At 48.6% G+C, this 15,150-nt stretch overlaps 1 protein-coding gene across 1 annotated transcript; it reads right to left on the bottom strand.

Annotated features, from left to right (window-relative positions):
• Window positions 1-9,141: 9,141 nt before the first annotated feature.
• LOC126996797 (uncharacterized) lies at window positions 9,142-14,539 on the bottom strand. The gene is made up of 2 exons (XM_050857659.1): window positions 13,617-14,539; window positions 9,142-9,522 (listed from the first exon to the last, which is right to left on the bottom strand). The coding sequence occupies exons 1-2, from the start codon at window positions 14,518-14,520 to the stop codon at window positions 9,287-9,289; spliced, it is 1,140 nt and encodes a 379-aa protein (XP_050713616.1). The 5' UTR covers window positions 14,521-14,539; the 3' UTR covers window positions 9,142-9,286.
• Window positions 14,540-15,150: the final 611 nt, after the last annotated feature.

Here is a 15,150-nt window from a genome sequence, read left to right as displayed (position 1 = left end):
CCAACATCAATGCAGGAAGCTCTGGCACGTGCCATGGAGTTTGAGTCCTTTGTTAGGTCTAGCTTGTCAAGCTTCAGGGACGACTCGACTTCTGGCTTTAGGGCACGAAAGGGCGCTGTCAGCGACACAGACAGGTTCCAAGGAACGTGCTGGTACTGCGAGAAGGTTGGGCACAAGGAGAACGAATGCTATAAGAGGAAGAAGGAATATGAAGGTGCCGCTAAGAAGAAGCCCAGGGAAGGACCCAAGTGCTGGACCTGTGGAGAAAAGGGGCACTGGAAGAATGAGTGTCGGAAAAATGTGCCCCCAACGAGGGACCACCACTCGGGAAACTAAGAAGGACTGGTTCACGGGGGCAACGACCAGTCTGTCCTGTACATGCCCCGAAGATATCAGTGTGCAGGAGAACCACCATGACAAGCTGCCAAGTGGAGGGCAAGGTTGACGGAGTGTTGTGGCCTGTGGTCGTCGACACAGGCTCGGAACGCACATTGGTGCATGCGGCCTGACGTGGTGAGTCATCGTCGGCTTCCTAAGACGCCGCATCGACTGTGTGGAGTCACAGGACACTACACAGAGCTCAGAGGCCCAGTGGACGTGAAGTTTGAGCTCGGAGGAAAGGAAGAGTTCCTCTCTGTGTACGTGGCCGACATGGACGACCCCTGCATCCTAGGTATGGATTATCTTGTCTCCCACAGGTGCGAGCTGGACTTCCGCGCTAAGCAGCTGACTGTAGGAGGAAGGAGGGTGCCACTGACGACTGTGAACAAGGAAGACCTGCCAGTGACGGTCAAGCGCACCACCATTATTCCTCCGAGGTCGGAGATGCTGTTACCCTGTCAAATTACGGGTGCCCCCCCGGCTAGACTGTGTGTTGTAGAGAGTGGAAGTCGATGCCCGGTAGAAAACGGGGTGATTGTAGGCAGTACTTTGGTAGACCCTGCTGCAGCGGTAGTGCCTGTCGTCGTGGCCAATGTCTCCTTCAGCCCAAAGAAAATAAAACAAGGGACCATGGTTGGGTTGTGCCAAGAGATCGACCAGAAACCAAGAACCTGTGTCTGCAGGAGAACCTTGACGAAGCCCCAGGAGGAGCTGCCTGACTACCTGCGCGACCTGTTTGACAGGAGCTCCAAGTGTCTAGAGGAACCCCAAGTGGAACAGCTCAGGGAGCTTCTCGTGAGAAATGCAGATGTGTTTTCCACAGGAGACCTGGACTTGGGGTGTACGGACCTGGTAGAGCACCACATCGACACAGGTAGCCACCGCCCAGTGAAGCAAGCCCCTCGAAGGATGGCACCAGCCCGTCGCAAGGAGATGGATGAGGTAATGGATGATCTCCGGCAACAAGGGTTAATCGAGCGGTCCAGCAGCCCGTGGGCGTCTGCTGTAGTGCTCGTCAGGAAAAAGGACGGTTCCCTCAGGTGCTGCGTGGACTACCGAGCCCTCAACGATCTCACCATCAAGGATTCATACCCACTCTCACGGATCGACGACACGCTCGACGCCTTGGTGGGCTCCAAGTGGTTTTCAACACTGGATATGAAGTCTGGGTATCACCAAGTCAAAATGGCGGAGCAGGACAAAGAGAAAACAGCCTTCTCCTACGGTCAAGGCCTGTGGCAGTTTAAGGTCATGCCCTTTAGCCTGTGCAACGCGCCGGCCACGTTCGAGCGGCTGATGGAGAGGGTGCTGGAGGGACTTCACTGGAAGACGGCACTCATCTACCTCGACGACGTGATTGTCTTTGGCCAGACCTTCGAGCAGATGGAAAGGCTATCAGAGGTTTTCGCCCGGTTTAGAGCTGCACACCTTAAGCTCAGCCCGAAGAAATGCTGTCTGTTCCAAAAGGAGGTCCAATACTTGGGACACATCGTGAGCGAGGCTGGAGTACGCACTGATCCTGAGAAGGTGACTGCGGTAAGGGACTGGCCGACACCCACCAACGTGAAGGAGCTGCGGAGCTTCCTCGGGTTGTGCTCATACTACCGCAGGTTTGTGAAAGGCTTCGCTACGATTGCTGCACCACTGCACCTCCTGACGAAGAAGGGGCGCAAGTTTGAGTGGACAGCGGAAACTCAGGTTGCCTTTAAGAAGCTCAAGGAGGCCCTCATCAGCTCGCCCGTACTCACCTACCCAGACCCCTCTAAGCCTTTTATACTGGATTGTGATGCCAGTGATGAGGGGATTGGTGGAGTGCTGTCCCAGGCATGTGCTGACATGGAGCGGGTTGTGGCCTACTTCAGCAAGAAACTCACTCCAGCCGAGAAAAACTATTCAGTGACCCGGAAAGAACTCCTGGCAGTAGTCAAGAGCCTTGACTTTTTCCATGCTTATCTGTACGGTGCAACTTTCACCATCCGCACGGATCACGTTGCATTGCGGTGGCTGAAGTCACTGAAAAACCCTGAGGGCCAGCTTGCTCGCTGGATAGGTAAACTAGAGCAGCATCACTACACTATTGTGCACCGATCTGGACTAACACACGGTAACGCGGACAGGTTGAGCCGGCGCCCCTGCCTACCTGAGTGTCAACATTGCCTCCAGAGGGAAAGCGTCCAGAATATGTGCCGCCGCACTACAGTGGAACAGACAGCGGAGGTGCCATGGGAAGACTTGGGAAAACTGCAGCGGGAGGACCGAGATCTGAGACCAATTATGGAGTGGCTGAGTCAGTCGTCAACGCGACCTGGGTGGGAAGTAATCTCGAGAGAAAGCCCTACCACCAAGAATTACTGGACTCAGTGGGACACTCTTCGGATAGACGACGGGGTGTTGCAGCGACGCTGGGTCTCTCATGATGGTCTTGACCACTACTGGTCCACGGTGTTACCTGTGAAGTCCCGGGAAGGCGTCTTGAAAGAAATGCACGACAGCATCACCAGCGGACACCTTGGGGTAAAGAAGACACTGAGTCGCCTGCGCCAAAGGTTCTACTGGGTTGGCATGAGGAAGGACGTGGAAGAATGGTGTCACGCGTGTGAGGTGTGCTGTTCAAAGAAGGGCCCCAAGAAGCGTCACCGTGCCCCACTGCAACTATACCAGGTTGGAGCCCCCATGGAACGGGTGGCAGTGGATATAGCAGGACCCTTGCCTCTGACGACGAACGGAAATAGGTACAGCTGCGTCACAATGGATTACTTCACCAAGTGGCCGGAAGCCTACGCCATCCCTGACCAGAAAGCCACTACCATCGCCAAGGTTTTGGTGGAAGAGTTCTTCTGTCGCTTCGGTGTGCCTAACGAGCTCCATTCCGACCAGGGAAGGAATTTTGAGTCAACAGTCCTTGCTGAGTGCTGCAAGCTTCTGGGTATCAAGAAGACCCGGACCACCCCTCTGCACCCACAGTCAGATGGAATGGTGGAGAGGTTTAATTGGACGTTGGGCCAGGAGTTGGCCAAGCAGTGCAACAATGATCAGTCTTCATGGGATCAGAAGCTGCCTGCGCTTCTCATGGCCTACAGGTCTGCCGCCCACGAGACTACGGGGTATTCGCCGGCAAAGCTGATGTTTGGACGTGAGCTGCGATTGCCGGTGGACCTACTGACAGGAAGGCCTCCTGGGGAAAGCCTTCCAAGGGACGCCTCCAGTTTTGCCCGTCAACTAGAGGAACGGCTGGAAGAGGTGCACCATCAAGTCGGAGGTGCCTTGAAGTTCTCCGGGGAGGCCATGAAGCGCGGTTACAATATGAGGGCAAGCCACGTTGACTTCAAGGAAGGAGACCGAGTCTGGCTTTACAACCCGCAGAGGAAGAAAGGACAGTCTCCGAAGTTACAGAGCCCCTGGGAAGGCCCTTACACTGTGCTAGAACGCCTCTCCGACGTGACTTACCGAATCCGGAGAACGGAAAAGACCAAGCCAAAAGTTGTCCACGTCAACCGCCTATGGAGGTACTACGGTCCGGGAAACTACACCTGGAACAACTACAGACACCCAGCAGCCGACGAAAACGCAAGGGACGTCCAGGACCGAGAGGAGGTCGACGACGACGTAGGCCTTCTGGCCCTTTCAGCCGAGGGAGATAACCTCCCGGCTTCGGCAGATGTTCCAGGGACACCCCAAGAAGCGGACGACGACGAGGCGCACCAGGAGACAGACGCGCAGGAGGCAACGAACAGAAGACAGAGACAACGCAGGCGTCCACAGCGATACGACGATTATTATGTTTTTGATTAATTATCTTATGTTTGTACATAGTTAAGTGTGTGATCGGGACGATCACAATTAAGAGGGGGGGATAGTGTTGTGCTGGAAGCTTCCCCCGGCGACCATAGGCCTCTAGAAGGCTCCCGGAGAAACGAGCAAGGGGGCGGGGAGCAAGGCGAGCCGTCCGCGCCCCGCGGGGCGCGGCCAGGCGCCAGGCGGGAAGTGTTGCCAACTCGCATATATTTTTGCTACATGTTCTTGTATGATCTAAAATATACTGTAACATTCTAGACTGTACTGTTCTGGATATATATAGGAGAAGAGGGCGAGAGAGTCCCAGTCCCAGTCATAGTAAGCTAGTGGTAAGTGAAGAGTCAAAGTGAAGTGTACTACTAAGGAAGAATATTAAACTACAGAAGCTGTGCGAAGTGTTTACATTTCTCCCTCCCACGGAGTCTCCTGACGGCGACACGGAACCCAAGTAACACGTCCGGCATAACAATATATATCAACACATTTGTGATCAGTTTACGGTATGCATCATCTATTTTGGGGGGTTTATATCATGGCAAAAATGTGGCCCATCGCTTGTACACAGTAAAGCCACAAATTTGGCCCGTTGCTGCTACCAGGTTAAGCTGGACTATGAATGGACAGATGTTGTTTTAAGAGCATCTGAAATAAACTTATGTGACTGATATATGATAAACAAATCTGTGATATTTATTAAGATGTGTCCAGTGATTTAATTGGCAAAGAATTGCAAAACACAAGCTAAGAATATAAAAGTATTGAACTGACTGACGTATCGACACAGGAAATGGTAGTCGGAGAAATAAGAATGGATTAGTAATTAATATACCCGAAGCAAGAACTAAAAGACATTGCATCGACAGAAGTATGTGATAGAAAAACAGGCATTATCTACATGAGTTATTTACTGCACGGTGCACACTATAGGGGCTGGCAACATTGTCTTATTTTCTAGCAATTGAAGTTGCTTATGTTGTGCATTATATCCTTGCATGGGAATGATTGCTTGATGCTGGATGACAAAAACTAAATGATTAAACAATAATGATATGTGGTGAATACCAGCTTGAGGTCACTCTAGGTCTAGGAGGACTTGCTCGTTGTTGTCAATATCATCACGATCACTGCAAATAGATACATTTCCACTTTCCGCCAAGGAGTTGGATGATGCTAAGGTAAAGATGTTTTATCATGTACAGAGAGATATGTTTCCTCATGAGATTAAGGCTCTGCTAAGTGACAAGCCTCTTCCTAAGGGGTCAAAGTTGATTAATCTAGATCCCTTCTAGATGATAAAGGTCACCTAGCAAAGCTACTGGTCAAGTTTCACCATCTTTTTCTCAAACATGCAGGTGTTTCTATCATTGTATCTACCTTGAGAGAAAGTTTCTGGATTATAGGAATTTGAAGAATTGCTAAGACGGTGATCAAGGAATGTGTAAGATGCCAGAGACATGACTCCAGAGCTTGTAGCCAACCTGTAGCCCCACTACCAGAACTGAGAGTTAAAGCTGCTCCACCATTTACAGTGACTGGCCTGGACTTTGCTGGCCCTCTATTCTGCTCTGATTTCCCTTCTAAGAAATTTTACATTTTACTGTTCACCTGTGCTGTTGTCAGAGCTATACATGTAGAGCTCACTGACTCTATGAGTGTTGAGGATTGCATGCTTGCCCTATGCAGATTCATTGCACGGAGAGGGCTACCTTCAGTGATGTACTCAGATAATGCCAAAACTTTTGTTGCTTGCAGTGGGCAAATACAGAAGGTTTTTGGCCACATATCTCCACACTGGGAGTTTATAGTCCCCCGTTCTCCATGGTGGGGAGGATGGTGGGAACGTCTGATAAGATCTGTCAAGTCCGCCATGGGGAAAACTCTAAGTGTTAAGTATATTTCCAGAAGTGAACTAGAGACTGTACTACAAGAAATAGAAGCATGTGTAAACTCAAGACCTCTCACTTATGTTGGGGACGAACCTAATAGTGCTCCGCCCTTATCTCCCTCACATTTCCTCATTGGCAGAAATGCCAGTACTCACTCTGAGTTGGACCCTACACCTTCCTGTATTTCCCCTCAAGATTTGAGGAATGGAGAACATTAGACAAATTTTGGAAGAGGTGGAGCTCAGATTATATTTCCAATTTGTCCCCAGTTGTTAAGGGTTTCACTTCAAAATGCAGTATTAACAGAGGTGAATTAGTCCTTGTGAAGGAGGACAACATTCCAATGCTACAATGGCCCCTGGGTTTGGTTGTAGATATTTTCCCAGGTCAGGATGGTGTTCTCAGAAGTGTAAATGTGAAGCCTTCCAGAGGAGTACTAAATAGGGCAGTTCAGAAGTTACATAACTTGGAAGTATCTAGCCATGAGTATACTGATGTTAATGAGACTGTCCAAGATTTACCTGAAGTTGATACAGCTATCCAGGAGTCCTCAGATTCTAGTCCACTTCCTGAGACAGCTGCTGAAACTCGTACTCTCTCTGGTAGGTCTGTTAGAGTTTCTAGAAAACTTGACTTGTAACTTTAGTTGAAGTTCAAGTTGACGGACTAGTTTCTGAGGCTGTGAATTGTATTTCCCAAGTGATATGTATGAATAATTTAAGGTTGATGCTTTATGCTCAGGAATACAGTTGTCATATGTAATAGGAGTGCTAGACTCCTATGATGGGGAGTATGTTGAAGTTAGTAAAGAAGTTATTTAAGTCTCCCATGTAAAGTACAGTTTCTTTAATTACTCCTCCACATATTTTTATAAATCTAACAGTTTAAGCTGAAATTACTGAATCCATTATTTTCCTTTATTATAATTAATTTCATTTAGTTTCTGTAAATCAAGTTTTGTATTCTTAGTTAAACTGAGAAAGGTACATATGTTTGTAACGGGCTTGTCGGGGGGCGTTTAAAGGGTGTTGATTAAGACTTCAGCTTCCTTAAGGCGAATTATATTCGTAGCCTTTATGTACAAGAAGCGACGGAGCGAGAGCGACTGTCGTTGTGTGTCAGTCGGACTCTCGTGAAGGAGTGGCGAGTTACAGGTTGGAAAATAATGGTTACAATTGGTCACGTATGTCAAGGTGACCTCCACGCACCATCGGAGTGCTAAGTATACAAAACTGAGACGGTAAACACTGACGGACGACATTCCTATAAGGTGGCGTGATCTATCTGTCGTGGGGTTTTTCCATTGACAATTGTATGCCTAATTCGTGGTGATATTAAATAATAATAATACATTGATATCCTACTATAACACTGCTCGGTCACCTACCAGTGATCGCGACCTCGCGATATATAAAAATCGAAATAGCAGTCGAGGTACCATGAACATACATAGAGGGAGTTTGTCAAGCAGACTGCCTATGATACAATTATATTAAAACACTGGGTATGTAAGAACAGATGTGGAATTATAATATAAATAGGGAGAGGGAAACCACAACGTGTGTGACATGAAACATAAGAAACCTCTCAAAAGATAAATATAAGGACACATGTATAAGAAACTATCAACTGGCATAGTTACAGACAATGAAACGGTGATCTAGCTCCTAAAAAAAAAAATACAGTAGTGAAACACAGCACAATGTTAAGTATAGGAGCAGCCAGGTTTCTGTCCCCTGACTTGTCTGAGAAAAGGAAAAACTACCTTGCCAGTGGCCTCCCGGCATCCAGTCGCCGCGTCTGCACAACCAAATACTCGTGCAGGACAGAGTTTCCCCTAATAAGGTAGCACATGACGACGAGACTGACGAACATCAGAAACACTGGTACAAAAAATCCAGGGTACAGGTAGGGGAGAAGCAAATAATCAGGCAGCGTTTCCTCCAGGGTTTCCGCAAACTCTGTTTTGTTCGCGAAAGACAATGAATTAAGGGAATTAGTCACATACGAGATGCTGGATAAATGAATGTCATCGAGAGACCGTAGAGGAAACACTCGATGGGAAATATTGGCCGTGAAAACCAGACGAATCCGGGACGGGTACGTTGTTATGTTAGTGGAGCGGATATAGCATGCTTCCGCTATGGCATAGTGACCAGTAACCCGTTGATAAGTGGTACCCTCCGGGCAGATGACCGATACATAGAAGGACTGAGGGAAATAAAAATAATGCAGACCCTGAAAGTTCTTATGGAAAACAGGCGTTGGTGTTAGCTGCTTGTAAGGGCACAGGGAAAGAGCGTCAGACGCGTTCACGCGGGTGAGGGCGATCCCGCATACCCCTCCCCGAACTGGAAGGAAGGCAAAGAGAGACGCAGAGCAATAGAATCGCCCGAAGACGGTCTCCTTGCAATACTGCAAGAGTGAGTAGCTACCCGTTGAATACAGAGCGAAATCCTTCGCGATTAGAACAAGAGACGGGGACGTGTCCAGGGCCAACACACTGTCCTTTGCTGAAAAAGGGAACGGGACAATTTCGTGTGCCTCAAACACGTCCGCCGTCTGAAAGGGAACATGAATGATTATGGCATCAGGGGTGAGGCTGGACTCAATCAAGGGGTAAAAATATTGACTCATGTCCGGGGTGAATAAAGGCGTCAGGCTATAATTTTGATACCCGATCTGGACAGTCGTTCTCAAATCGTGTAGAGGGAACAAGGCAGGTGTGACTCTACCGTGCGCTGCATCAACCATGTTGCTAATAACCTGCTGATTAGCCGTTGCGACGGAGTTAATGACGTTTTCCAATACATGCAAGGCCTGATCTAGGAGGAGAAACTGATTCACCTGGTCGATCTGTTTGACAACTATGTTGATAACCTCTACCATCTTATTTGTCTGCTCTAGCAGTTCCTCAATGTTAGTATGCAATTGCGCAAGTTTTCTACAATTGGCGTTGATCACCCTGCGATTTCGAGCAGCAAAGGAAAGTACATGAGCGTAGTGGTCCCGCAAATCGCGAACGTCCTCGTTGGTAGCCGTACCGAAAAGGAACTTTGAGGCGGACCCCGATGTTGAGCAACCCCCTCTTTACCCGAGAGTGAACTGAGTGAAAACTATAATCCATGTTTACCTCATCAACTTTTCCCCGTAAGAACAGAATCCTATCCTCCAGTAGTTGAAAAAGAGTCAGAGAGTTGGTACTAGAAGGAGCCTTTGATTCCCTAGTCTTGGTAGCCCGGATAGCGTCTGCCATGCCGAGTAGTTTTTCTGAGACTATCCTGATTGTGTCCGTGGTGTTGGTCAAGGAAGTATATGGATATTTTACGAGGAGCACATCTTCTATGAGGAAGACCTCTCCTATGTGTGCCGTGAGGGCACCAGGCTTCAGGTGGATGGGTGTTGTTGCAAGCAGGGAGCCGAGGGACAACAAGATGATCAGAAAACGCAACATCATGATCTGAAAGTGGTGGGAATGAAGTATTTAAACCCGTGGTCTCAAGTTATAGCTATGGGTGTTGGGATTATCCTGTTGAACATTTGACTCTGAGGGGGAAGTACCAATATCAAGGTCCAAAGGTGAGGGAATTACTTTCAGACGATCACTGTGAACTTCTAGACTGACTCCACTATTCGACTCGAGAACCTCGAACCGATTTCCCCTGACATTCCGAACAATTCGGTAAGGACCCACAAATTTAGCCTCCAGTTTCGAACTCCTTTCCGCTTGCTTAATCATGACTGTGTCACCCTCTTTGAAATTCACCGGGACGGCCTGTTTGTGTTGTTTTGACATCATTTCAACCTTCGTAGCTTTTAACGTACACCTAACTTCTGAGTGTATCTTGGAAAACATATGCATCTGCTGTTGTGCGTACCTATCAATGTTGTAGAGAGGTTGCTGTGGGGTTGTTAGGAAGTCGTACGGAAGACGTTTCTCCACCCCATACAAGATGTAGTAGGGAGACTTCCCCGTAGAGTCGTTTACCGACGTATTTATGGAAGCGGCTATATGCGATAGCCAATCCTCCCAATTATCGTGGAGATCGTTCACGATAGGCCTGAGGACCTGTAAGATTTTCCTATTAGCCCTCTCCGCCAACCCATTAGCAGCTGGGTGGTAAGCTGTGATGAAGGATTGCGTGATGTTAAACTGAGCGCATATTTCGCTCAATACTGAGTTCCTAAACTCGGTGCCATTGTCACTCAGAAGAATTCGAGGAGACGAATGTGGACACAACACGTGAGTCACGAGGGCATGGGCCACGCGTGTGGCTGTCTTGTCCTTGAGAGGCGCTAGAACTAGAAACCTAGAGAACTGGTCGACGCACAATAAGTAGCGCGAGCCATGTTGGCTCTGGGGGAGCTGTAGTAAGTCTATATTAACAACATCCCATGGCGCCTCTGGTACTGGGTATTGCAACATAGGTGCTGGCCCTTTGACGGACCCCTTGTGCTTAGCACAAACGACGCAATGTGCGACATGTTTTTCTACATCAACCCGTAATGTGGGCCAGTAGAATTTTCGTCTGGTGACAGATAGCGTCTTGTCTCTTCCTGGGTGACCCGCAATGGGTGTGTTATGGACCAGCTTAAGCGTCACGGGGACGTATATGTCTGGGATGACCAGTTGGTCTATAGGTACCGGTTTGGTTGGCCATGACCTACAAAGGAGGTTGTCCTCTGATAGGAAGAATTGTGAAAAGGGAACTGGCAATTCAGGAAGGTTTGATTCGTCTCCCGACTCGAGGGCGTAAATTAACCTCTTCCACACAGGGTGGTCTCGCTGAGCAGTGTGTAGCTCAGGTGAAGTGAAGTTGTGGATGACCTCTGGGGTGGTAATCGCGCCTATCGGAACATTCCGAGATAAGGCATCTGCGACAACATTTGTTTTCCCGGTGATGTATTTTATCTCCGGATTGTATGCTTGGATCGTTAAGAACCATCTTGCCAGACGACCGTGTAGGTTTTTTCCCTTGAAAAGATCAGTTATGGCCGCGTGGTCCGTAAACACCACAATTTTGTACCCCATCACAATGTCACGAAAATGCCTCAGAGCCCACACAATGGCAAGAGCCTCTAGGTGGGTAACAGAATAGTTCTTTTCCGGAGCCAGTACTCGACTGGCGAACGCTATCACATGCTTTTGCCGGACATATCTGTTTGCATCAGCGCGGCTCCTACTCCACTAGCCGAAGCGTCGGTACAAAGCTGAAAGGGGTCCTTGAAATCCGGAAAGACAAGGACCGGAGCCCGTGTAAGCGCTTTCTTTAAATCCTCAAAACTGGTTTGTTGAGCTGGGAGCCACTGAAATGGTACGTCTTTCTTTAAAAGATGGGTTAGGGGACTCGCGCGAGCTGCGAAGTCCTTAATGAAAGGCCTGTAATAACCTGCGACACCCAAGAAAGACCGTACCTTGTCCGCAGACGTTGGCTGAGGGAACTCGGCAATAGCCTTTATTTTGTCGTCCACTGTGTGGATGCCGAATTCGTCCACGACATGCCCCAAGAACTTGATCCGAGGCTTTAAAATTCACATTTGGTGATTTTGAGCTTTAATCCGACCTCTTGAAGTCTGTGTAGGACTGCTTTTAGTGTTTCCATGTGTGCATGCACGTCTTTACTTGCTATGATGATGTCGTCTAAATACACATAGACAGAGTTGCCCAGCAAGTCACCAAACATACTGTTCATTGTCCTTTGGAAAGTCAAGGGAGCTCCTTTGAGCCCGAACGGCATCCTCGTCCACTCATAGTGGCCATGAGGCGTGCTGAAAGCCGTTATTTCACGTGACTCGGGGGCCATGGGCAGTTGCCAGTAGCCACTGACCAGATCAAGACTCGTAAAGACTTTATTTCCTCTACCGAGACACATCAGAAGATCTCTAAGAACGGGAAGCGGAAAATGATCATCCACGGTCGCGGTGTTCACACGCCGGAAATCAATCACAGGACGATAAGAACCGTCTTTCTTTGGAACCAGGAACAAGGGCGAATTCCACGGGGAATTCGATTCTTTGATGACACCTTGTTCTAACATTTCAGAGATAAGTTGTTGCACCACCTCCCTCTGACTGGGGGGAGCTTGTACGCATTGATATATACAGGATTTGTATTGGGTTTTAACTTAATGTGGTGTTCAGCACACTGCGTAACTCCAAGCGGCTCGCCTGGTAGAGCAAGCGCCCCCCGATAATGCTCCAGAAGCTGGACTAAGGTTGGCTTAATTTCGGAATAGTGTGCAACTTTTAGGAACGACTCTAAATGAGCTGTGTCTTGTTCGGGAGAAGCCTGACACGCCGAGGATATGCCTGAAACTTGGGCTGAAGGGTATTCAGCTGGTTCCGGGGCGACATTTCTCCCATACACTAGACACTGGCATAATCGAACACCGTGTTTTAAGGATACAGGGGATCCAGACGTGTTTATTACCAATGCCTCTGCAAAACCTCCCTCCTTGACTGTTGCAAGAGTTACCTCCACCGTCACGCGGTGTACGTGAGGAACTCCGTCGATACACACATCACTGCCCGCCGGAGGGGCGTTAGGCAAACGGATTTTAACAAGTTTTGCAGCACGATCCGGAACTATATGAGGACCTTCTACGACTGCCGTTACTGTCCGCCACAAGTCTGCAATGGTTTCGTGCGGTTTGACCGTAAGAGGGGACACTTGGGCGGTGGCAGCCCCTGAGTCTGTGGTGGGTTGGTCATTTTCCACCTCTGAGGGTGAGATTACAGTTGACAGAGGCGATGGATTGACCATCCCCTGTATGCGTCGGCCTTGATACACGATCGCGTTGTTTTCAGGGTTTATGGTTATGTGCAGGTTTTTCATGGCGTTTAATCCTAAGATCCCATCCACAGGTAAAGCAAACCTGCTAGAGACATAAAAGAAATCTCGAAAGGGACATACTTTTTCATGTAAGCTGACTGTTAGCGGTACTCGCCCAAGGATTCCCAAAGTGGTGCCCGTCACGCCTACCACATTCAGGTCGTTCTCTTGGAGCGGCCAAATTTCCCCACTCGCCTGTCGTGTCAGAGACCTGTAAGCGGAGTCGGAGATGACATTGACTGTGGCACCTGTGTCAACCGCTAAGGTGAGTGAAATTTTGCCCACCTTGCAAGGGAGGGCAATTATGCTTGTCCGTCCCAAGGCGGCAATGACGGAGTCAAGTTGCTCCCAATTAGTATTTTCCTTAAGGGACACTTGGATGTACGCCTCGGGGCTGTCACGAAGTCATGTCTTTTTATTCTGAAAAGAGGAGTGTGGTTTACTGTCCGCTGAGGACTTGTACTTCTGTTCCTCCTTGGCCTTTTGTATTGCAGGACAACTGCCTGAATCATGAAAACAATTCCCGTGGATATGGCAAAAGGCAGCCTTCCGCTGATGGTTTGGCCTAGGGTTCCTGTGTGATGAATGATGCGCGCCCCTGTAACCTCCTGACCTCCTATCTGAGCCCCGTCTCGAATGTGTTGATTCCCTACGTTTCGCGAAACAAGAATGTTCAGAATGTCCTGATTGTTTGCAAAAACTACAGGTGAGAGATGCCTTACTTTGTGCTTGCAATGCTGCTGCCGTGGCGAGGGGTTGATGGTGAGGGTGTTCCTGAACCTTGACCTCTAACTCTGAGACGAAGTCAACCAACTTCCCGCTCGGTTTGAAGGCCAAAGGGAGGGCAGAACGGCGGTTCTTCTCTGAAATATGAAATAAGTAAAAAAACAACTCGAAAGCTGTCTTCACCTGGTGCTTTTGCATACAGCCCCCTGGAAGCCAGAGCGCGTCTTCCAAGCTCTTGACACAGTCAACCGCCAGCTGATTGGCCTCAATCATGGCGTCCCAAATCGGCTTTGTTGAGGAATTTTTTTGGAGGGACTCAACCGTGTGTGCCATCTGTCTAACGATGCTTGGTTTACTCCCGCCCCCGAAGATTTTAATGAAATTCCCTTTAAAAACCTCATAGTTTACACCAATGTCCCCCGAAGCGAACGCTGAGGACTGCATCAAATTCAGTGCCCGAGAGCCTGGAAGTAACCGTGACCGAATGAAAGCGATTTTATCATGATCTTCCGTAATGGAGGAATTTACGATGGCAGATTCACACAAATCTAAAAACTGTCGCGCCGAAAAATCGGTCTCGCCTCCCGAGAATTGTCGAATACTGGCGTGAGTTGGAATGACCCGAATCGGGGGCGGGGGGAAGTGGTGTGGGGCCCCAGGAGGAGGAGGGGGAGGTGGATCGACAGGCATTGTGTTCGGCCGAGTGGGGGTTAAGTATTCAGACGATTCTGAAGGTGAAGGGGCGCTATCCCTTGGGAGGGAAGAGTACGTAGCCCCCGATCGCAAATTCACCACATTTAAATCACCGGTGTTTGCACCTTGCTCCAATTCCTCCTCACTTGAAGGACGAGCCAACTGTTTAAAGGTGTCGCCGAGTTTAGCGAGAGTGTCTTTGTTCATACTATGGTGTAAACCATTCACAAAATAGGAGCATATGTTGATAGCTGTAAATATGAACCAATAGGCGTGATCTATCTGTCGTGGGGTTTTTCCATTGACAATTGTATGCCTAATTCGTGGTGATATTAAATAATAATAATACATTGATATCCTACTATAACATGTTTGCCTTTCTCGGGTTTTGTCTGTATAAATTCCTGTCGTTGAAATAAACAAGTCTCAGCAAGAAGACAGAGATCAAGCCGCGACCAGCCCTTCTCTACCCTCCGTTCACCTCCAGATCTTAGCCACGGTGTTGATATTCAACAGCCCAGAAGCACTAATAATCAATCATTATGACTATAACAATATATGAATCCAGTTATCGGGGCCCAGGAGATAATTTTTGTGTCGGAAATCGGCAACCATAAGAGGCTGAGAACGACTTGCTGCCAGCTATAGGCTGCTTCTTCTCCCGTTATACCCCGTAGTCATGTTTCCCCATGATGACTGCCTCTCTCTTCACCTCCTCAACTATTGTCAGCAGCTCAGACTCACTGAACCTCGGCCGCCGCATTTTCCTTAGTGGTTGAACCATTTTCTGGGTAAAAGAACTGTTGTGCTGGAAGCTTCCCCCAGCATCCATGGGCC

The sequence above is a fragment of the Eriocheir sinensis genome, chromosome 11 (assembly GCF_024679095.1).
Source record: "Eriocheir sinensis breed Jianghai 21 chromosome 11, ASM2467909v1, whole genome shotgun sequence".
In the NCBI taxonomy this organism is placed as follows: Eukaryota; Metazoa; Arthropoda; class Malacostraca; order Decapoda; family Varunidae; genus Eriocheir; species Eriocheir sinensis.
The sequence above is the reverse complement of the archived record's forward strand: the minus strand, read 5'-3'. Positions and strand labels throughout refer to the sequence as shown.

Coding starts and splice junctions, on each gene's coding strand:
- LOC126996797 (XM_050857659.1), bottom strand. CDS start 14,520: ATGAACAAAGACACTCTCGCTAAACTCGGCGACACCTTTAAACAGTTG. Junction 9,523..13,616: donor AGCAGCATTGCAAGCACAAA/GTAAGGCATCTC, acceptor CACCACTTTCAG/ATCATGATGTTGCGTTTTCT.